The sequence below is a fragment of the Schistocerca nitens genome, chromosome 2 (assembly GCF_023898315.1).
Source record: "Schistocerca nitens isolate TAMUIC-IGC-003100 chromosome 2, iqSchNite1.1, whole genome shotgun sequence".
Classification (NCBI taxonomy): Eukaryota; Metazoa; Arthropoda; class Insecta; order Orthoptera; family Acrididae; genus Schistocerca; species Schistocerca nitens.
The window spans coordinates 745,136,970-745,162,453 of record NC_064615.1 but is presented as its reverse complement, the minus strand read 5'-3'; the positions used below and the strand labels follow the sequence as shown (position 1 = coordinate 745,162,453).

The following is a 25,484-nucleotide window of genomic DNA, read 5'->3' as shown; positions in this document are numbered from 1 at the left end:
CACCAGTGCTTGACCATGGTCATCAGGCCCCAAATCACAACTGCAAAGTGCAAGTGACCCTCACTGGCCAGTCCAAATTATACATCTGTTGTCGCTTTCTGCACTGTCACCACATTTGTGTTTCTCACATATGCACATAAATTTCAACAAACCTGGGTACAGTGGATACTCTTTATGCTACTACTAATTAAAGTCAAGTTTTTTCACACGTACCTCTTTCACTGATCTAGTAAAAGGAAAGTGAGACCTGTTGCTAAGCTTGATAGCAACATGTACCACTACATGTTCCCCCATTAGGATGAATGAGATTATGTAAAATAACTTACACAACTAGACACAGTGTGGCTTACCTTATAAGCAATCCATAAATTAATTTCACTCTTATATTAGGGTCTCATGTGACCAAAATTCAATGCATTTCTTTCAACATGAAAGTAATACATACAATTGTCATCAATTTTCTTACATTCGTCACCATGTCTTAAAACACAGTTGGTATCTGACCATGTAACAATACGTGTCTTTGTATTTCAGAAAGATAGTTAAAATCATTGAACTTAATTAAACACCACACACACACACACACACACACACACACACACACACACACACACACACACACACACACACACCTTCTCTCTAACTTTCACATTATACTTTTTTAAGATCATTATTTTAATGACATGGTTTTTTTAATTACCTTGAGATACTAAATTTACCCCGCTATATACGTTAAGGAGTTATATATTGACACCTCATCTTATCTTACATTCCACATTCACAAATCTCAGGATTGTTCTCATTCAAAATTTGCTGAAGAAGGAAAGTCTAAGGAATCAATCGAGTCTCAGTATAACCATTTACTCTAACTGTTTTGGAGACTAATTCATGTAGTTTACTTTTTGTAGGTTCAGGTCCTTCCTTCCTTGGAACCACATGGCCTTAGGTACAGCTTCCCTCTTTCATAGGTAAATCTACCCTCTCATTCCTACCAAATTGCTTTAGGTCTTCTTTCTTTGGATTCATCTAACCTAAGGTATAGGTTCCCTCCTTACTAGGTAAACCTACCCTCTCATTACTACCAAATTGTTTCATGTCCTTCCTTCTTTGGATTCGCCTGATATCAGATATAGGTTCCCTTTTTCCTTGGTTAATCTAGTCTCTCATCCTCCTACTGCTCTACATATCTGGAAACATTCCACCTTCATGCTTACAATCATATGCCCTAGTCTCCGACAATATGGCTTTTTATTTCTAATATTGAAGATTTCTCCTCAGCATTGTGATCTTACCAAAAATCTATATAAAATATTAGTTTCTTACTTCCTTCTTTCCTCTTATCACTCCTAACTCTCAACCTGTTATTATTTATGTGTTTTATAAACGCCTTTGGATAACTTAACTTACGTTAGACCATCACTTTGTAATTTCTTAATTTGTACCTTCTTCTGTCCTTTCTGTCCTGTCTCCACCCCCCACCCTCCCTCCCCATCCAGACGACATCACTAATGTAAGAGTTTACAAATAAATGCCTAATTTTATTGTACTCTAATATTTTCTTCTGTTATTATAGTAAATCTTGACCTTCCTGCAATGACTTATGAAATGTATGCTATACTTCTGTATTCGAAATATAGGTGTATCTGTACCTTCTTAAATGCTTCATGTTGGTAAAATCCTTCTGGGATAGTAGGAGAAAGTTGAAAGGTTGTAGAATAGATAAAGAGGAAGAAATTGCCTCATAGAAAACTTAAGTGTAAAAAAATGAAGTAATTAAACTCAGAACCTAGTGGTCGTCACCCCGCCTAATCTGCAAAGAGGGCTTAAACACTTCCATTGTATCAATGTTATAAAGTCCTTTTTTGCATCCTGTTTTGGGCTCCGTCAGAAATACTGTTTTGGGATGTGGTATGCCTATTATCTTGAAAGGTCCAGTATAATTTAGGAAAAGCTTACTTGTCTGTTTCTTTATACTTTAAATCTGACAATACCCTTTTATTAGAACCAAATCATTTATATTAAATGATGGTATTTGCACCTTTTCATTGTATTTGTTTACTCTTAATTCTGCCTGCCTATTCAAGTTGTCATTTACTATCTTAGTAACTTCCCCAGAATCTATATTTCTTAATTATGGCTATTTAAATAGTTTAGCAGAGGTTCTCCAGTAAAATTCTTAATACTTCAGCATCATCCCATTTCTGAGGCATAGATTTAGAAAATATTCTTAAGATAGTGTTGCAAGAAGAAAACAGTGCTGTGAAGACTAAAATCAAGAATTCAGAAGCACAAATACCTCATAATGAGCAAAATGCAGTGAAAAACTGTAACCACTTTTCTTGTGAAAACTTGCAAGCTGTTAGGCCTCAAACAATTGCTACAAAAGGAAATAAAGTTCTTGTTTTAAGTGACAGTCATGGCAGAAACTGTGGGAGTATATTAAAAGATGAATTAGGCAAAAAATTCAGTGTGCAAATTACTATAAAACGTGGGGCGCCAGTTAAGGAAGTTGTGAAAAACGCAGACAAATTAACTGATAACTTCTCTGTCAATGATACTTTAATCATTATTGGTGGCACAGATGACATTGATAAACCTCGGGAAGAATTGCAGAGGAACATGAAAGATTCTTCGGAATACATACTTAAAAAGCAAATGTAATAATTCATCCAATATTGCTTAGACATGATGCACAAGGTCTAAAAGGAAAAATCAAAGCTGCAAACTGCATTATGTTAGAAAAAACCAAAATTGCCACAGGCATGTGTAGGAAGAGATTATCTGTGAATTTTGAAATCGAACACCTGAAAAGAAATGAATATACAGCTCATGGTTTACATCTAAACAAACAAGGAAACATTCACATTTGTAATAGGCTTGCTTCTTTCATACAGATGGCGAAAACTGAAAAACCAAGTACCGGTACACGAAAAAAGCATACGCAAACGGACAGTCAGATAGAAAGTGCCAGTATCGAAGTGAAACTGCCACCCATGAAAAAACAGACAGTTATGGACCATTTTATAACAAAAAATAAGCCCAATGAAAGTCATAACAACACACTTACTAGGTCGAATTTCAAGCCATCAAATTCAGCAACAAGGCAGTCGTTAATGGACAGATGGGTGGAAAAGGACAGAAAAAAGTTAAAATTGGGAACATTTCAACAGAAGAAAGACGGGAACCCACAAATGGTGAACCAGCAAGCCACATGACAAACACCATGAATACCATCCCTGAAAAACATGAGGCTTGTTTTCCACTAAGTACACTAGCTCAAATAGTGAGGTAAGTGTTCAACCAAGAAATGAATCCCTCCCTGCCCCAAATTTTAAATTACTCCATCAAAATGTTCAGTCGCTCCCGAATAAACTAAATGAAATAGAAATAATATTAAATGATCTAAATTATGTTTCTGTAGTATGCTTTACAGAACACTGGCTCAGAAAAGATATGTCAGAGCAAACATACCTTCCTCAGTTCAAACTTGCAAGCATGTTTTGTAGGAAAATATTGACTTCAATAGTGTAACTAAATACCATAAACCGTCCTATGAAAAAGATATAGAACTCTCTATTGCTGACCTACCAAGGCAAAATACAGTTATTATTTGTGTATACAGGTCACTAGATGAAGACAAAAAAGTGTTTTAAAATCACATGGAGGAACTCTTGGAAGAAATTCACTCTCCCAAGAAAAATATTATTATATGTGGTGACTTTAATATTGATTTCTTGAAATCCAATGAATTCAGGGATGACATTATAAATTTACTACAATCGTTCAACATCAGTCCAACAGTAACTGAACCAACTCGAGAAACACCTACCTCTGCATCTATTATTGATCAGATCTTGATAAATATGTGCAAATATGCCTATAACACACAAGTTGTAAACATGAGTTTTAGTGATCACTATACTCAAATTCTTGCAATGAATGTTTCAGGTCACCAAATTCCCAGTTGAATACAACACACTGTAAGGAATTTCAGTATAAAAAATGTGGTATATTTTTGTTCTCCCCTAGAGGGTGAAAGTTGGAAAGATGTATATGACTGTAATGAGACCAATGAGAAATACGATAAATTTATGGCCCACATTCAAACATTTTTTGAAATGGCTTTTCCCAAGAAAACAACTATCTTGAACTCTACTCAAAAACAAACAAGTGGATTACAAAAGGGATAAGGATATCATGTCAAAATAAAACAATTTTGTATGAGTACTCCACACATAATCCCAGTCCTGACTTTATTGCATATTTCAAAAGATACAAAACAATACTAACATGAGTTATTTCAAAAGCAAAAAAAACTAGAAAATGACAAAATATTATGTGATTCCAAGAATAAAACTAAAGCAACCTGGCAAATTATAAGGAAAGAAATGGATACCAGGCCAGTTAATCACAGTAATATAGAGCTCATTATGAATAAATATAAACTAACTGACCCCAAACATGTTGCTAGTGCTTTCAACAATTATTTCTCAAATATAGCACAGCAGTTAATAAATACACACCATGACAAACAGCCAACCAATGAAACACATTATTCCTGTATCCAGCCACACCTAAGGAACTGTCAAGAATACTAAAAGAATTACCTAATAAATATTCAGTGGGTGTTGATGAGATACCAGATGCTATTATCAAAGCTAGTGCGCACATTTATTCTGGAACCACTAACACACATAGTAAGTTGATCTTTTGAGAGTGGTTGTTGTTGTTGTGGTGGTCTTCAGTCCTGAGACTGGTTTGATGCAACTCTCCATGCTACTCTATCCTGTGCAAGCTTCTTCATCTCCCAGTACCTACTGCAACCTACATCCTTCTGAATCTGCTTAGTGTATTCATCTCTTGGTCTCCCTCTACGATTTTTACCCTCCACGCTGCCCTCCAATGCTAAATTTGTGATCCCTTGATGCCTCAAAACATGTCCTACCAACCGAATCTTCTTCTAGTCAAGTTGTGCCACAAACCTCTCTTCTCCCCAATCCTATTCAACACCACCTCATTAGTTATGTGATCTACCCATTTAACCTTCAGCATTCTTCTGTAGCACCACATTTCGAAAGCTTCTATTCTCTTCTTGTCCAAACTATTTATCGTTCATGTTTCACTTCCATACATGGCTATGCTCCATACAAATACTTTCAGAAACGACTTCCTGACACTTAAATTGATACTCGACGTTAACAAATTTCCCTTCTTCAGAAACGCTTTCCTTCCCATTGCCAGTCTACATTTTATATCCTCTCTACTTCAACCATCATCAGTTATTTTGCTCCCCAAATAGCAAAACTCCTTTACTGCTTTAAGTGTCTCATTTCCTAATCTAATACCCTCAGCTTCACCCAACTTAATTCAACTACATTCCATTATTCTCATTTTGCTTTTGTTCATGTTCATCTTATATCCTCCTTTCAAGACACTATCCATTCCGTTCAACTGCTCTTCCAAGTCCTTTGCTGTCTCTGATAGAATTACAATGTCATTGGCGAACCGCAAAGTTTTTATTTCTTCTCCATGGATTTTAATACCTACTCCCAACTATTCTTTTGTTTCCTTCACTGCTTGCTCAATATAGAGATTGAATAACATCAGGGATAGGCTGCAACCCTGTCTCACTCCCTTCCCAACCACTGCTTCCCTTTCATGCCTCTCAACTCTTATAACTGCCATTTGGTTTCTATTCAAATTGTAAATAGCCATTCGCTCCCTATATTTTACCCCTGCCACCTTCAGAATTTGAAAGAGAGTATTCCAGTCAACATTGTCAAAAGCTTTCTCTAAGTCTACAAATGCTAGAAACGTAGGTTTGCCTTTCCTTAATCTTTCTTCTAAGATAAGTCGTAGGGTCAGTATTGCCTCACGTGTTCCAATATTTCTACGGAATCCAAACTGATCTTCCCCGAGATTGGCTTCTACTAGTTTTTCCATTCATCGGTAAAGAATTCACGTTAGTATTTTGCAGCCATGGCTTATTAAACTGATAGTTCGGTAATTTTCACATCTGTCAACACCTGCTTTCTTTGGGATTGGAAGTCTGAGGGTATTTCGCCTGTTTCATACATCTTGCTCACCAGATAGTGGAGTTTTGTCAGGACTGGCTCTCCCAAGGCCGTCAGTAGTTCTAATGGAATGTTGTCTACTCTCGGGGCCTTGTTTCAACTCAGGTCTTTCAGTGCTCTGTCAAACTCTTCACACAGTATCATATCTCCCATTTCATCTTCATCTACACCTTCTTCCATTTCCATAATATTGTCCTCAAGAACATCGCCCTTGTATAGACCCTCTATATACTCCTTCCACCTCTCTGCTTTCCCTTCTTTGCTTAGAACTGGGTTTCCATCTGAGCTCTTGATATTCATACAAGTGGCTCTCTTTTCTCCAAAGGTCTCTTTAATTTTCCTGTAGGCAGTATCTATCTTACCCCTAGTGAGATAAGCCTCTACATCCTTACAGTTATACTTTAGCCATCCCTGCTTAGCTATTTTGCACTTCCTGTCGATCTCATTTTTGAGACGTTTGTATTCCTTTTTGCCTGCTTCATTTACTGCATTTTTATATTTTCTCCTTTCATCAATTAAATTCAATATTTCTTCTGTTACCCAAGGATTTCTATTAGCCCTCGTCTTTTTACCTATTTGATCGTCTGCTGCTTTCACTACTTCATCCCTCAGAGCTACCCATTCTTCTTCTACTGTATTTCTTTCCCCCATTCCTGTCAATTGTTCCCTTATGCTCTCCCTGAAACTCTGTACAACCTCTCGTTCTTTCAGTTTATCCAGGTCCCATCTCCTTAAATTCCCACCTTTTGGCAGTTTCTTCAGTTTCAATCTGCAGTTCATAACCAAGAGATTGTGGTCAGAATCCATATCTGCCCCTGGAAATGTCTTACAATTTAAAACCTGGTTCCTAAATCTCTGTCTTACCATTATATAATCTATCTGATACCTTTTAGTATCTCCAGGCTTTTTCCAGGTATACAACCTTCTTTTATGATTCTTGAACCAAGTGTTAGCTATGATTAAGTTATGCTCTGTGCAAAATTCTACAAGGTGGCTTCCTCTTTCATTTCTTCCCCCCAATCCATATTCACCTACTATGTTTCCTTCTCTCCCTTTTCCTACTGACGAATTCCAGTCACCCATGACTATTAAATTTTCGTCTCCCTTCACTACCTGAATAATTTCTTTTATCTCGTCATACATTTCATCTATTTCTTCATCATCTGCAGAGCTAGTTGGCATATAAACTTGCACTACTGTAGTAGGCATGGGCTTAGTGTCTATCTTGGCCACAATAATGCGTTCACTATGCTGTTTGTAGTAGCTAACCCGCACTCCTATTTTTTTATTCATTATTAAACCTACTCCTGCATTACCCCTATTTGATTTTGTATTTATAACCCTGTAATCACCTGACCAAAAGTCTTGTTCCTCCTGCCACTGAACTTCACTAATTCCCACTATATCTAATTTTAACCTATCCATTTCCCTTTTTAAATTTTCTAACCTACCTGCCCGATTAAGGGATCTGACATTCCACGCTCCCATCCGTAGAACGCCAGTTTTCTTTCTCCTGATAATGACGTCCTCTTGAGTAGTCCCCGCCCGGAGATCCGAATGGGGGACTATTTTACCTCCGGAATATTTTACCCAAGAGGACGCCATCATCATTTAATCATACAGTACAGCTGCATTTCCTCGGGAAAAATTACAGCTGTAGTTTCCCCTTGCTTTCAGCCGTTCGCAGTACCAGCACAGCAAGGCCGTTTTGGTTAATGTTACAAGGCCAGATCAGTCAATCATCCAGACTGTTGCCCCTGCAACTACTGAAAAGGCTGCTGCGCCCCTCTTCAGGAACCACATGTTTGTCTGGCCTCTCAACAGATACCCCTCCGTTGTGGTTGCACCTACGGTACGGCCATCTGTATCGCTGAGGCACGCAAGCCTCCCCACCAACGGCAAGGTCCATGGTTCATGGGGGGGTTGAGAGTGGTGTGTTTCCAAATAATATAAAAACTGCGAAAGTAACACCTTTGCATAAGAAGGGTGCAAAAAGTGATATTGTTAATTATATACCAGTTTCAGTTTTTTCAGGCTTCAGCAAAGTTATGGAAAAAATGCTCCTTAGAAGATTAACAGTTTTCTTAAATAAATAGAGGCTGATAAGTGACTCCCAACATGGGTTCAGAGCTGGAAAGTCAACTCAGTCAGCAATTTTTGCCTTCTTAAATGAAGTATTAAAATCAGTGAATGATAAACAACATGTATCTGGGCTATTTCTGGATCTAAGTAAAGCCTTTGATATAATTGATCATGGAATTCTCTTGTGTAAATTGAGTAATTATGGAATTAGAGGCCAGTCTGAAAAGTGGATCCAGTCGTACCTCAGTAATCGTCATCAGATTACAGAAATAAAACACAAAGATAGTGAAACACAAAAAAAATCCTAGTTTTTACGGTGATAAGCAGAAAATCAAGTATGGTGTCCCACAAGGGTCAGTTCTAGGACCTGTCATATTTCTGCTGTATATAAATGACTTGACTAGTAAAATACATGATGGACCCACTGTAGTGTTTGCAGATGAACTAATATTCTAATTAAATCACAGAATGAGGAAAATCTGCAGGAGGCTGCAGTATCAGTTATGCGTACCTTAACACACTGGTTCAAGACCAATAGCCCGTCATAAATTCTGAAAAAACCGTGGAAGTTAACTTTCATTCCACACAAAACCTCCATCCTGCAAACCCTGTTTTCACTATTGAAGGAAAAAATGTGTTGAAGGTCAGTCATACAAAATTTCTAGGTGTACATGTTCAGGCAGATCTGAAGTGGGAGGTACACCTAAACAATTTAAATAAGCGACTGAATTCACTAGCATATGCTATTAGGATCCTCACTCAATATACAAGCTGCTCATCAGTGCTGACAACGTATCATTGCAGTATACAGTCGCTACTTATGTACGGAATAATTTTTTGTGGGAATTCTGCAAATACTACAAAAACATTTAAAATACAGAAAAAGATTATCAGGGTGACAAAAAAAGCTAAATGTAAGGATTCCTGTAGACCCCTTTTTAACACTCTAAAAATATTGCCACTGCCTTGTTTGTATATATATGAAATACTAATTTTCGCAAAAGGCAGCACCTTAAAAAAGGAAAACCTCTTCAAACACAACTATGATATACACACATATGAAACTAGACAGAAGATGAACGTACACAGGAACACAGTAAATACAAACTTATGCAAAAGAGGAGTGTATCATTCTGGATCTATGTTATATAACCATATGCCTTCTTGCCTAAAATGCATACCAACATTAAATGCATTTAAAATAAAGTTAAAACAGTTCGTGCTTGACCACTGCTTCTATTCTTTGTGTGAGTTTATGGAACATCATAATAAGTAAACCTCATTTATAAAATTTCACTAATTGTCAATTCATAATACAGTTTACATTGTGCTTATCATGTAATCTCATTTAATAACTGCTATAATCACATGTAGAAGCAATGTAGTACACCAACCTACATTATTATGCATTTGTATTATGTCAACACTGTAGTCAAAATGACTACTGTATTGTAAACAAACTAGGTTTACCACTGTCCTAAATCACTTGTACAAACAATGTACGAAACTGATTCTTGGACTAATAATTAAACCAATAAATAAACAAATACATTGTTTGTACTTCTCCTTCCAGCATAAATTGTAGAAACTGCTTAGCAAAACTAACTCAATTTCCTATTTGTAATTCCCGCAATAATCCTATGTTAGATGTAGCTGTTTTGCTTCTAAGTGTATGTTTAGTGTCTTCTAATTCTTTCCATAATTTCTGTAACTCACTGTTATTACTCATAGTATCATCCACAGAATTAGAGATAGTGCTGTTTGTATCTACGTTTTCAAGTACTTTTTGTTATACTATTTCTTCTAGATGCTTCTCCAGATCAGTTAAAGTATTTGGATTGCTAGAAATTTCAATACGTTTTTTATTTAGTTCTGATATTTCTACCCTACCTTGAGTTTCTGAGATTTGATTGCATATAATGTAGTTTTATAATTGCTGGAAGATGATTTCTCTAACTGTGTCATCTTATCATTTACATTTTTAAACTGTGTTTTCACTTCTGGTCTAACTATATCACAATGCTCTACTATCTTCGTTTCGAACTCCTTAAGTAAATTAGCTAAGGTACCCTCTAATTTGGAAATTTTATCTATTTTTTTGGCTAAATCGTCTATTTTTTTAGTATTTAGAGATAGTTCATCTAGTTGCTCCCCCATGTCATCTACTTTGTTTGCTTGTTCATGTAGTTTTTCTAGTACTTAAAGTTTATCTAAAATTTCCGCTAAGACCGTACTATCCATACTTCCGGTTGCGACAGGCATGTAATCTAAATTATCGTGCAACTTAAAAGCATATATCACATTAAAAACCTTCATTATTTATCAGTATGTTTGCACCGTCACCCAATGTTATTCAACATTGTCACAGTCAATTATTTCAGATTAAATAACTACATACAAATTCTGAAGGCGGTACACTGTATAGCTCACCTAATTTGTTGTACCAGCTGCTGCAGCACGTTGCCGATGTCGTCACATGTATAACGCAGTCTCAGTCAGTCACTGTGTATTTGCTGCTGTAGTCAGCTGCACTACTGCAGACTGTGAAGTGATGAGAGTGTTGCCATTGGAAGCAGTCACAGCACATGTCATTGTCAAAGCCACTTGCCGAAAAACTTCTGTGTAGTGGGCTTATCTCCTCCTGATTTATGTGCGAAGAACTTACTCCAACATGTGAATAATATTCATTGTTGACCTGGTTGCTATGGCCAACTGGTATTCCTGTTGTTGAAGATCGTGACAGTCTAAATTGCTTGGATGTTACTAAAGTCACAATCCCTTCAGTTTGAATAATGGTGCTGTCATTTGTACCGTTACAGTGTATATGCTTACCATACCGGTCTTGATGGCTTGTTTATTTCCGTCTCTCGTGACAATAATGAACATTTTCCTGTTTTTCATGAAATTTTAATTTCTTGTTATAGGTCTCTTATTTTACTTCCTCTCGTCAGTATCCTTCACTTAAGATACCACATGAGGTGTTTTTCTTATTGTGGCTTGATTTTAAGTGATTGATACATTGCACGATGCCAAGTCTTTACTCATTCCCTGTAATAATAGTTATCTTCTTTTCTGAATTTCCCATTGCTGTCTTGTTTTGTCTTGATGTTGTGATCCTACTATGCAGCGCCATGTATTTGATGGATGACTTCTTTTTTGATTGCAGAGGGCTATAAGAAAGCTTCTACATTTAAACAACTTGCTACAAAATCACAAAACATGGATTCCTTAACTCTTTGATATTTAAATAAGTTCTCAGTTCACAACAACTGATAATTAACAAAGCTTTTCAGAAATGTTGATACAAGATGCTTCAGTGCTTTTTGACCAAAACAATAAGTTCATACATAGCTTGAGATAGCATAGCATAGCATAGAGTCTGTATAACAAGATTCATTGTCATTAGGCCCCTTCCTTCTTTGGAGTCCACAGCACCACCAAAGCATGACTGCAAAGTACAAGTGACCCTGCACTGGCTAGTCCAAATTACACATCCATTGTGTGCTGTGCCCACATTCTTCTTGCTCTCATATTCATATAAATTCCAATGAACCCATGCACAGCAGATGCTCTTTAGGCTACTACTAATTATAGCAATGTCCGCCCCTGGTGGTCTCGCGGTAGCGTTCTCGCTTCCCGAGCACGGGGTCCCAGGTTCGATTCCCGGCGGGGTCAGGAATTTTTCCTCCCTCGAGATGACTGGGTGTTATTGTGTCGTCTTCATCATCATCATTCATTCCCGTTACGGTCGGAGGAAGGCAATGGCAAACCACCTCCACTAGGACCTTGCCTAGTAAGGCGGCGCAGTTCTCCCGCGTCGCTCCCCTACGCTCTGTAAAGAAGTATGGGACTCATCATCATCAATTATAGCAATATGTACCGCTACAGAATGGGTCAAGTCCTGTAGTCTTCTGAGATCTCTAAGTCAATATCAGTAAAGTATCTCTGCTGTTGCCTCTGTATTGTGACTCTGAATATGTGTAGCAGGATTTCGTCTAGGTTTGGTCACATAGCCTCTAAAAATGGAATGTAATAACTAAGGACCAGAAATTTTGTGGAAATCATAACATGTGACATAAAAAATAATACTGAAATTGGCTAAAAAAACACCAAAATTTTAAAAAAACTAACACCAACATTGTCAAAAAAACACCAAACTTGCAAAAAAATACACTAAATTTCCAAGCACTGAATCTGGCCAAAAAAGTAACATCGAACCTTGCAACAACAAAAATTAATGGACAAAACTACATGGAAATTGGCAAAGGAAATAGCACTTTTTAATAACACTTCTGTTTAAATGATCGCATTTCTTTATTATCTCATACCTCTGGGGTGAGCTAAATCATAAAACTTGAAACCTTGTAAGATGTCATCATCATTCCTCTATATAATTCAAGAGCTGTAACACCCATACAAGGGTAAAATTATCATATTTCTGGAAATGATGCCATAGTTTACTGATGTTGACTTCCTGTCAAGGCAATTTTACTTTTAAATATCACCACCACTTCATGATGGTACATCATACTGTAACTAATAAAATAGCAATTAAGTTTCACACAAATCTGTAAAGGAGCAATAACTTAACAGTCTTCCAATTCATAGCAGAACATTGTAAGTTCATACTATCATCAGTAAATGAAGTGAAGAAATTCAATATGAGTCAATAAAACACTTTTCATGAAATAAAATTTCTCAGCATATTTGTATTCCTATCAAATTGAATTCTTTATCATATATGATTCAAGCACACCAGAGGTTATCTGTATAGGAACTTAACAGATTCCAAACTTTCTTCATTTACATGTTCATTCCATTTGTTAACAATTCCAAAGTGTAATTAACGTGATGTGTTCCATGTCCCCTTCTCCATTGTGATGAATAAAACTCATGAGCTCCCTGCCGCCGTTGGATAAGCAGCTGCAGCAGCAAGTCGTATACTCCTAGCTCACTCATTTGTTACATAGTTTAATTCTTAATTTCTTTGAGTGTTTTTGGTACTTGCATTGTTTGATACATAAATTTCGGGCGTATTATAGTATTTGAGAGTTGTAGCATCGCGTTTTAGTACCTGAATAGTGTAAAATCGCATAGTCTCCTTCCGCCGACGAGCAGTGTGTCAGCAGTGCGCAAGTAGCAGCATTACTGCATTTACTAGGCAATCTTGTATTTTAATAACCGTTTAAGTTTTGTCGATTTGTTTGCGCTCTCTGTAGATTAGTTCAGACGTTCTTTGCAAAACAGTTTTTAGCATGGATAGGGACTGCAACTGCTGTGTTCGGATGCAGGCTGAGTTGGCATCCCTTCGCTCCCAGCTTCAGGCAGTGTTGGCTTCAGTCACACAGCTTGAGGCTGTTGCCAATGGGCATCACTGTGGGGGTCCGGATGGGGGTTTGTCGGGGACGGCCAGCTCGTCCCACGCATCCCCCGATCGGACTAAGACTGTGGTTGCCTGGGATACTGCCCGCATTGAGGCTGATCCCTCACCTGTGGTAGAGTGGGAGGTCGTCTCGAGGTGTGGCAGGGGGCGAAAGACATTCCGGAGGGCTGAACGGAAGGCCTCTCCAGTTTGTCTGACGAACCGGTTTCAGGTTCTGTCTCAGACTGATACTGATCTTCGGCCTGACATGGCTGCTTGTCCTGTTCCAGAGGTTGCCCCTCAGTCTGCAAGATCCGGGCGGTCGCAGAGGGTGGGCTTACTGGTAGTTGGGAGCTCCAACGTCAGGCGCGTAATGGGGCCCCTTAGGGAAATGGCAGCAAGAGAGGGGAAGAAAACCAATGTGCACTCCGTGTGCATACCGGGGGGAGTCATTCCAGATGTGGAAAGGGTCCTTCCGGATGCCATGAAGGGTACAGGGTGCACCCATCTGCAGGTGGTCGCTCATGTCGGCACCAATGATGTGTGTCGCTATGGATCGGAGGAAATCCTCTCTGGCTTCCGGCGGCTATCTGATTTGGTGAAGACCGCCAGTCTCGCTAGCGGGATGAGAGCAGAGCTCACCATCTGCAGCATCGTCGACAGGACTGACTGCGGACCTTTGGTACAGAGCCGAGTGGAGGGTCTGAATCAGAGGCTGAGACGGTTCTGCGACCATGTGGGCTGCAGATTCCTCGACTTGCGCCATAGGGTGGTGGGGTTTCGGGTTCCGCTGGATAGGTCAGGAGTCCACTACACGCAGCAAGTGGCTACACGGGTAGCAGGGGTTGTGTGGCCTGGACTGGGCAGTTTTTTAGGTTAGATGGCCTCGGGCAAGTACAGAAAGGGCAACAGCCTCAAAGGGTGCGGAACAAAGTCAGGACATGCGGGGACCAAGTAGCAATCGGTATTGTAATTGTAAACTGTCGAAGCTGCGTTGGTAAAGTACCGGAACTTCAAGCGCTGATAGAAAGCACCGAAGCTGAAATCGTTATAGGTACAGAGAGCTGGCTTAAGCCAGAGATAAATTCTGCCGAAATTTTTACAAAGGTACAGACGGTGTTTAGGAAGGATAGATTGCATGCAACCGGTGGCAGCGTTAGTGGCAGAACAACTGAGAGAAAATTTGGAATACATTTCACATAAATTTCCTCAGCATGTTATAGTCTTAGGTGGAGATTTCAATTTACCAGATATAGACTGGGACACTCAGATGTTTAGGACGGGTGGTAGGGACAGAGCATCGAGTGACATTATACTGAGTGCACTATCCGAAAATTACCTCGAGCAATTAAACAGAGAACCGACTCATGGAGATAACATCTTGGACCTACTGATAACAAACAGACCCGAACTTTTCGACTCTGTAAGTGCAGAACGGGGAATCAGTGATCATGGGGCCGTTGTAGCATCCCTGAATATGGAAGTTAATAGGAATATAAAAAAAGGGAGGAAGGTTTATCTGTTTAGCAAGAGTAATAGAAGGCAGATTTCAGACTACCTAACAGATCAAAACGAAAATTTCTGTTCCGACACTGACAATGTTGAGTGTTTATGGAAAAAGTTCAAGGCAATCGTAAAATGCGTTTTAGACAGATACGTGCCGAGTAAAACTGTGAGGGACGGGAAAAACCCACCGTGGTACAACAACAAAGTTAGGAAACTACTGCGAAAGCAAAGAGAGCTTCACTCCAAGTTTAAACGCAGCCAAAACCTCTCAGACAAACAGAAGCTAAGCGATGTCAAAGTTAGCGTAAGGAGGGCTATGCGAGAAGTGTTCAGTGAATTCGAAAGTAAAATTCTATGTACAGACTTGACAGAAAATCCTAGGAAGTTCTGGTCTTACGTTAAATCAGTAAGTGGCTCGAAACAGCATATCCAGACACTCCGGGATGATGATGGCATTGAAACAGAGGATGACACGTGTAAAGCTGAAATACTAAACACCTTTTTCCAAAGCTGTTTCACAGAGGAAGACCGCACTGCAGTTCCTTTTCTAAATCCTCGCACAAACGAAAAAATGGCTGACATCGAAATAAGTGTCCAAGGAATAGAAAAGCAACTGGAATCACTCAACAGAGGAAAGTCCACTGGACCTGACGGGATACCAATTCGATTCTACACAGAGTACGCGAAAGAACTTGCCCCCCTTCTAACAGCCGTGTACCGCAAGTCTCTAAAGGAACAGAGGGTTCCAAATGATTGGAAAAGAGCACAGGTAGTCCCAGTCTTCAAGAAGGGTCGTCGAGCAGATGCGCAAAACTATAGGCCTATATCTCTGACGTCGATCTGTTGTAGAATTTTAGAACATGTTTTTTGCTCGAGTATCATGTCATTTTTGGAAACCCAGAATCTACTATGTAGGAATCAACATGGATTCCGGAAACAGCGATCGTGTGAGACCCAACTCACATTATTTGTTCATGAGACCCAGAAAATATTAGATAAAGGCTCCCAGGTAGATGCTATTTTTCTTGACTTCCGGAAGGCGTTCGATACAGTTCCGCACTGTCGCCTGATAAACAAAGTAAGAGCCTACGGAATATCAGACCAGCTGTGTGGCTGGATTGAAGAGTTTTTAGCAAACAGAACACAGCATGTTGTTATCAATGGAGAGACGTCTACAGACGTTAAAGTAACCTCTGGCGTGCCACAGGGGAGCGTTATGGGACCATTGCTTTTCACAATATATATAAATGACCTAGTAGATAGTGTCGGAAGTTCCATGCGGCTTTTCGCGGATGATGCTGTAGTATACAGAGAAGTTGCAGCATCAGAAAATTGTAGTGAAATGCAGGAAGATCTGCAGCGGATAGGCACTTGGTGCAGGGAGTGGCAACTGTCCCTTAACATAGACAAATGTAATGTATTGCGAATACATAGAAAGAAGGATCCTTTATTGTATGATTATATGATAGCGGAACAAACACTGGTAGCAGTTACTTCTGTAAAATATCTGGGAGTATGCGTGCGGAACGATTTGAAGTGGAATGATCATATAAAATTAATTGTTGGTAAGGCGGGTACCAGGTTGAGATTCATTGGGAGAGTGCTTAGAAAATGTAGTCCAGCAACAAAGGAGGTGGCTTACAAAACACTCGTTCGACCTATACTTGAGTATTGCTCATCAGTGTGGGATCCGTACCAGATCGGGTTGACGGAGGAGATAGAGAAGATCCAAAGAAGAGCGGCGCGTTTCGTCACAGGGTTATTTGGTAACCGTGATAGCGTTACGGAGATGTTTAATAAACTCAAGTGGCAGACTCTGCAAGAGAGGCGCTCTGCATCGCGGTGTAGCTTGCTCGCCAGGTTTCGAGAGGGTGCGTTTCTGGATGAGGTATCGAATATATTGCTTCCCCCTACTTATACCTCCCGAGGAGATCACGAATGTAAAATTAGAGAGATTAGAGCGCGCACGGAGGGTTTCAGACAGTCGTTCTTCCCGCGAACCATACGCGTCTGGAACAGGAAAGGGAGGTAATGACAGTGGCACGTAAGGTGCCCTCCGCCACACACCGTTGGGTGGCTTGCAGAGTATGGATGTAGATGTAGATGTAGAAACTTCAATATTTTTAGCTGCCCAGTTGACATTCTGCACTCACTAGTGGTGAGTTTGTCCTGGCACAACCACCTGCACATTATCAACAATTCTCCTGTCTTTTACCAGGTTCTAAGTCACTTCTAGCAAAATTTTAAAATATCGAACAAATAACTTATTGTATCAAACAATAACCAAAAAAACTTGTGTGATAATTGACTTAACCAACTTCATTCCTAGGACACCTTTGAAATATCTGCAGTTGTTCATTTATCCAGAAACTAATGAAAACTATGGATAGCAAGTCTATTCTGTGGCAATTTCCTTCTGTTACAAGAGGATCTGCATTGTATGTTAAGGATGATGGTGAAAATATTTGAATTTTCCTTTTCACTGCAAAATCAATTGCACGCAAACTGTTAGTTTTGATTAAGAACAGGACATTAATCATATGATATAAATAAATCAAGCCCATTAATAATAGAATTATCTTGAAACTGAACTTTGTAAATCCATTGTCCGTCATTATAAATCATAATCAGTTTGTGTCTTTACAACTGAGATCACTTTCTGTTTCCTAAACATAAACTAAAATTCAAGAAATCAACTTTCCTGATTTGATACCTACCCAATTTATGGTTGTAACAGACAGTGCTGATGGGTCACAGATCTCATTCCAAGACCCAAAAATATTATTCCAAAGAGTAATAAATCATTGACAGCATGCATTCTGCTTTTACCTTTTTAATGGTCAAACAAGATTTCCTTAAATAAATATCACTTGTATTTGTTAAATGAATTTAAAAGTGCAAAACACCTTTTTAAAAACTTTCCGAAGCATGGATAGATTTTGTCTGTGTGTACTTCAGAATATTTATTTATAAAATATTCTTTCAGATAGTCTGTCCAACCTTCTCTTTTTTTTTTTTTTTAAGGCAGTTTATTATGAAGTGCTTACACCCACAAATTCCTCAGATTGTGATGTTCTTATTTTTTTCATTGCAGCTAGAACTGGAAAAAAAGATAGTGACCATGGAACAGCAGTTATCTGCAGGCAACGGTATTGGAACAAATGGAGAGGAAATAGCTCAGTTACAACATGAGAATGCAGAACTACATCGTCTGTTGAATCTTTCACGCCTTCATGCATCCGAACTGAGCCGTCGGCTTCAGGCCATGGAGTCTGGAACAGATGTGCCCCAGCCAGTTCTCCTCAAACTTAAGGTAAATGTCAATGATATATATTTTACTGTTTTGAACAAGACAACAAACCAGCTAAATTTGTATCATTTTATTTATACTGTTAACCTTTGATCTTACATTAATTATGTTTAGTTTGCTCTGTGTACCCACTATGTGCGTAATGTTCAGAATTAATGTTATACATCGCATGTGGCACATTTACTTTGGTGTTTCAGAAGTTATCTGCAGTATTGTTTTTGCAGTGTGTTACTGGAGACAGCCCAAACAAATACTGGTTATCGCGTCTTTCATGTGATGCACGGTGTTGACAGAAAGCATTGGTTTGCTTCCCATTATGAACAAAATTGATTTCAAAGCAGAATTTTACATCCTCAGTCAGTGGAACGGTCTCAAACTAGTCTCGTGCAACATTCCTTTTATTAGTATATGCTAACAGGGATAGTAAAACACAAAGAACAAGCAGCACTCCAGAAGCAACTGGGCAATGCTGCTGCATGGTGGTAGCAGTCAACATGGGCCATGGCAGTGCTGTTGCTGCTGGAGTACTGGTTATTATTCGTGTTCTACTGTCCCTGTTAATAGGTATTGATAAAAAAAAATCACAGTAGACTAGCTTGGGACCGCTCTATTAAATAGACATGTAAAATTCCATTTTAAACATCATTTTGTTTGTAGTGGGAAACAAACTGACATCTTCTATCTACAATGGACGTTATATGAAAGACTTGACAACCAGCATTTTTTTGGGCCAACTCCAGCTACACAGTGAAAAACAAAATTGCAAATATCCGCTGAAATACCTTGAAAATGCTCCTGACAACTCTTAGGCAAGACACCCTGTATATCTTACGTATTATTATGTTACAGTTATCAATATATGAGGTGCTAGTTGAAAGTGTAAGATGTAGGTGACAAGTGCATTGGTAATGGATTAGTACAGTGCCACTACACATAAATACATGCTATTTTAACTGATAAAATAGGTATATATGAGGTGTGATCAGAAAGTAATGAGAATTTTTTAATTTAATGGGCTTTATAGGTCCAATTTACAAATCCTTTTTTTTTATCTCAGTGGTAAACGTGTTCCTGATGTATGTATGAATTTTTAGCTCTTTTGAATATTTAGGTTATTGTTGACAGCCAAAAAGTTCATACGTATTTTCAAGTGCTTGACAAATTTTTAATTCTGAAAAAGCCTAATCAAAGAAGTTGCTTTCAGTTATGCTTGAAAATGGAATAAAGTGCAGCACCACATTTGAAATATTGACTGTGGCTTTTGATGAATCTACTTTGAGTAAGACAAGTGTTTGCAAGTGGTATAAACATTCACTTTTGGCGAATGTACTGTGAGTAAGACAAGTGATTGCAAGTGGTATAAATGTTTCAAAGAGGGTTGAGGAGACATTGAAGATGACTCCCTGGACACCCTATCACATCAATTACTGATGACAATGTGGAAGAAGTAAAGAAAACGGTTCTGGAAAATTGCTGAATCACCATCTGAGAGGTTACTAATGACGTCTGCATATCCTTTGGCACATGTCAAGCAATTTTTTTGATGTTTTTGACATGAAATGTAGCAGCAGAGTTTGTTCTGAAATTGTTGATTTTCAACGACAAATGATCTCATGAAGACATCACTCAGGAGTTACTGAAAGAAGCTGACAATGATCTAGAACTTCTAAAGGAGATTATAACAGGTGAAAAATATGAGTATACAGGTGTGAAATCAAAACCAAAGCCCAGTCGTCCCAATGAAACTGCCTGAAGAATCAAGACAAAAAAATTGACAAGTTCAGTCAACTGTGCGAGTTCTCCTCACTGTTTTCTTCAGTTACAATTGGACAGGGCATCATGAGTTCCTGCCTTATGGTCATAATAAGGAATACTACCTGGAAGTTACGTGCCATTTGCGTGAAGCAATGTGAAGGAAATGACAAGAACTTTGACAAAACCACTCACGTAAATTGCATCCTGATAATGCTCCCATTTACACCTCAATGCTTGTTCATGACTTTTTTGGCAAAAAACAAAACCATTATATTCCGTCAGCCATTGTAACCACAAGACTTCTTCCTAATTCCAAGACTGTAGACAACCATGAAAAGATGCCACTCTATCCTGTGCAAGCTGCTTCATCTCCCAGTACCTACTGCAACCTACATCCTTCTGAATCTGCTTAGTGTATTCATCTCTTGGTCTCCCTCTGTGATTTTTACCCTCCACGCTGCCCTCCAATACTAAATTGGTTGATCCCTTGATGTCTCAGAACATGCCCTACCAACCGATCCCTTCTTCTAGTCAAGCTGTGCCACAAATTTCTCTTCTCCCCAATTCTATTCAATACCTCCTCATTAGTTATGTGATCTACCCATCTAATCTTCAGCATTCTTCTGTACCACCACATTTCAAAAGCTTCTATCCCCTTCTTGTCCAAACTATTTATCGTCCATGTTTCACTTCCATACATGGTTACATTCCATACAAATACTTTCAGAAACAACTCCCTGGCACTTAAATCCATACTCGATGTTAACAAATTTCTCTTCTTCAGAAACGCTTTCCTTGCCATTGCCAGTGTACATTTTATATCCTCTCTACTTCGACCATCATCAGTTATTTTGCTCCCCAAATAGCAAAACTCCTTTACTACTTTAAGTGTCTCATTTCCTAATCTAATTCCCTCAGCATCACCTTATTTAATTCAACTACATTCCATTATCCTTGTTTTGATTTTGTTGATGTTCATCTTATATCCTCCTTTCAAGACACTGTCAATTCCATTCAGCTGCTCTTCCAGTTCCTTTGCTGTCTCTGACAGAATTACAATGTCATCAGCAAACTTCAAAGTTTTTATTTGTTCACCAAGGATTTTAATTCTTACTCCAAATTTTTCTTTTGTTTCCTTTACTGCTTGCTCAATATAGAGATTGAATAACATCGGGGATAGGCTACTACCTTATCTCACTCCCTTCCCAATCACTGCTTCCCTTTCATGCCCCTCAACTCTTATAACTGCCATCTGCTTTCTGTAAAAATTGTAAATAGCCTTTTGCTCACTGTATTTGACCCCAGCCACCTTCAGAATTTGAAAGAGAGTATTCCAGTCAGCATTGTCAAAAGCTTTCTCTAAGTCTACAAATTCTAGAAACGTAGATTTGCCTTTCCTTACTCTATCTTCTAAGATAAATCGTAGGGTCAGTATAGCCCCACTTGTTCCAACATTTCTATGGAAACCAAACTTATCTTCCCCGAGGTGTGCTTCCACTAGTTTTTTCATTTGTCTGTAAAGAATTCGTGTTAGTATTTTGCAGCTGTGACATACACTACTGGCCATTAAAATTGCTACACCAAGAAGAAATACAGATGGTAAACGGGTATTCATTGGACAAATATATTATACTAGAACTAACATGTCGTTACATTTTCACGCAATTTGGGTGCATAGATCCTGAGAAATCAGTACCCAGAACAACCACCTCTAGCCGTAATAACGGCCTTGATACGCCTGGGCATTGAGTCAAACAGAGCTTGGATGGTGTGTACAGGTACAGCTGCCCATGCAGCTTCAACACAATACCACAGTTCATCAAGAGTAGTGACTGGCATATTGTGACGAGCCAGTTGCTCGGTCAGGCGTTTTCAATTGGTGAGAGATCTGGAGAATGTGCTGGGCAGGGCAGGGCAGCAGTCGAACATTTTCTGTATCCAGAAAGGCCCGTACAGGACCTGCAACATGCGGTCGTGCATTATCCTGCTGAAATGTAGGTTTTCGCAGGGATCGAATGAAGGGTAGAGCCACGGATTGTAACACATCTGAAATGTAATATCGACTGTTCAAAGTGCCGTCAAGAAAAACAAGAGGTGACCTAGACATGTAACCAATGGCACCCCATACCATCATGCTGGGTTACATGCCAGTATGGCGATGACGAATACACACTTCCAATGTGCGTTCAATGCGATGTCACCAAACACGGATGCGACCATCATGATGCTGTAAACAGAACCTGGATTCAGCCAAAAAAATGACGTTTTGCCATTCGTGCACCCAGGTTTGTCATTGAGTACACCATCGCAGGCGCTCCTGTCTGTGCTGCTGCAAATGTCGTCGAACTGTTCATGCAGATGGTTTGTGTCTTGCAAACGTCCCCATCTGTTGACGTAGGGATCGAGATGTGGCTGCATGATCTGTTACAGCCATGCGGATAAGATGCCTGTCATCTCAACTGCTAGTGATATGACTCCATTGGGATCCAACATGGCGTTCCGTATTACCCTCCTGAACCCACCAATTCCATATTCTGCTAACAATCATTGGATCTCGACCAACACGAGCAGCAATGTCGTGATACGATAAACCGCAATTGCGATAGGCTACAATCTGACCTTTATCAAAGTCGGAAACGTGATGGTATGCATTTCTCCTCCTTACACGAGGCATCACAACAATGTTTCACCAGGCAATGCCGGTCAACTGCTGTTTGTGTAAGAGAAATCGGTTGGAAACTTTCCTCATGTCAGCACATTGTAGGTGTCGCCACCGGCGCCAACCTTGTGTGAATGCTCTTAAAAGCTAATCATTTGCATATCACAGCATCTTCTTCCTGTCAGTTAAATTTCGTGTCTGTAGCACGTCATCTTCGTGGTGTAGCAATTTTAATGGCCAGTTGTGTATTAAACTGATAATTTGGTAATTTTCATACCTGATAACACCTGCTTTTCTTGGGAATTGAATTATTATATTCTTCTTGAAGTCTGAGGGTATTTTGCTTGTTTCTTACATCTTGCTCACCGCATGGTAGAGTTTGGTCATGGCTGGCTCTCCCAACGCTATCAGTAGTTCTAAAGGAATGTTGTCTACTCCCGGAGCCTTGTTCTGACTTAGGTCTTTCAGTGCTCTGTCAAATTCAAAAATATTTATTAACAAATCATAATTTTGCTTAACAAATACTGAATATAAGTATTTAATACAGATAACAACATGTTTTTATTTTGAATTACTGTTTGCATGAAAATTTTAGTATTCACTTTAATTTAGTTCCAAATATCAAATAGAAATTAAAATTTAATTCTCGACATTAAACAGTATTATTGATGCATTTTTTATTTTATTTAACAAAAACACATTTTGCATGTCTGTCAAATTTTAATTTGCTTTCGCACAACCAGAAATTAAAAATTAAAAGGTTATTTCTATTAAAAAATTATGATTCAGCATTTGGTAAGCAACATTACCATTTGTTAATAAATATCATGTTTAAATAAAGGTTAAAAAAAGTAGTTGCTACAAGACTAGAATCACTGACTACATTTACAAAACTTTCATGCTATGTGCTCACCCATCAGCAAATATACTTATAAATTGGAAATGTTCTGCTCCTATGCTTAGAATTTGAAAGTAAGTAAAAATATTTTTGTTTATTGCAAGGACAGAAGTATTTAATTACGATTACATTACGTGAAGAGTACCATACAAATTCCACAGCTCCATAGCTGAGCATTCAGCATGTATGACTGCGATGCGGAGAACCTGCATTCACTTCCTGGTACTGCAAGGGATTTTTGCTTGGTTTAAGGAAAAGAACAGAATACACTCAGTCCTGTTAGACCAATTGAGAAGTTACTTGAATGAAAAGAAGTGGTTGTAGAGTCTGGAATGTTGACAACAGCTAGGAGAGTGGTGTGCTGACCCCATGCCCCTCCATCCCACATCCAGAACATGCCCTATAGCAGAGGATGATACACTGGCCAGTCAGCATCGCATAGTCCTTTAACCTTGAGTGCAGAATTGCTTTTTTACCATGCAAACTCCTAACTGAGCAATGTGAACACTGACAATGTCATGACTCAAACCTTAAAACATTGGAACATCTGTTGTATGTGCTTGTCTGTAACAGTAACCACCACATAGGCCAGATAATTAACAAAATTTGACCAGATTACAAAATGAATTAGATTGTATGTGCAGTATGAGGTTATATAGATTATGCCTAGCCTGAAGAAGTGATAAGCCCATAGTCCAGATGGTATTTACTTGAAAGTGATTCTTCTGCATCTAGTATTACACATCTTAAGATAGCTAACTGAATTTGTAATGACTATGATTGGGACATAGCCCCGAAACCAGGATAGTATTTAAAAAGAAAAGCCATAGAAATATCTCACAAGGGAACCTCCCCATCGCACCCCCCTCAGATTTGTCCTTGGTTCAAGTCTTGCCTCGAGTGAAAAGTTTAATTTTTTATTTTCAGACTATTATTATCCGACGTGGTTTCCTGTGGAGGAATCGGTTGACCTATGACCTTGCGATTAAATGTTTTCGGTTCCCATTGGAGAGGCACGTCCTTTCGTCTACTAATTGCACGGTTTTGCGGTGTGGTCACAAAACACAGACAGTAAACTCATTACAGTGAACAGCGACGTCAATGAATGAACGGACAGCTCATAACTTTGCGAAAATAAAGATAGTAAACTTTTCACTCAAGGGGAGACTTGAACCTAGTACCTCTTGTTCCGCAGCTGCTCACGCTAACCACGGGACCACGGCGCTCCTGAGCTCATATTATCCTTGATATCGCCTATCCTGGACATGGACTCTTCAGTTTGTATATTTTGCTTATTTTTTCATAGTCCCACACAACATCTTCCTGTTTTCTCGATTGATCTGTGTTCAGTTTTTCAAGGCCTGTCCACTGTGCCAACTTATAACTAAATCTGAGGGGGGTGCGATGGGGAGGTTCCCTTGTCAGAGAAATTGAAAATGTATTGGTGCCTCTACCTAACGTGCTCAGAAACTCATCCCACATCTACATCTACATTTACACTCTGCAAACCACCGTGAGGTGCATGGCAGAGGGTACGTCACACTGTACCCTGTTCCATTCACAAATGGAGAATGGGAGAAATTATTGTTTGAATGCCTCTGTGTGTGCATTTATTGTTCTACCCTTTCCTCACAATCCCTATGTGAGCAATACATAGGGGAATGTAATGTATTTCTAGAATAATCATTTAAAGCTGGTTCTTGAAACTTTCTTAACAGACTTTCACAGGATAGTTTACGTCTATCTTCAAGAGCCTTCCAGTTGAGTTCCTTCAGCTTCTCTGTGACACTCTCCCACAGATCAAACAAACCTGTGACCATTTGTGCTGCCCTTCTCTG

General features: G+C 39.0%; 1 protein-coding gene across 1 annotated transcript in view; it reads left to right on the top strand.

Annotated features, from left to right (window-relative positions):
* Positions 1 to 25,484, top strand: part of LOC126236970 (golgin subfamily B member 1-like) — a 535,118-nt gene that overhangs the window by 470,235 nt on the left and 39,399 nt on the right. Inside the window, exon 47 of the mRNA XM_049946677.1 lies at positions 18,119 to 18,337. Coding sequence (XP_049802634.1) covers positions 18,119 to 18,337 — 219 coding nt within the window. The remainder of the gene's footprint in view (positions 1 to 18,118; positions 18,338 to 25,484) is intronic.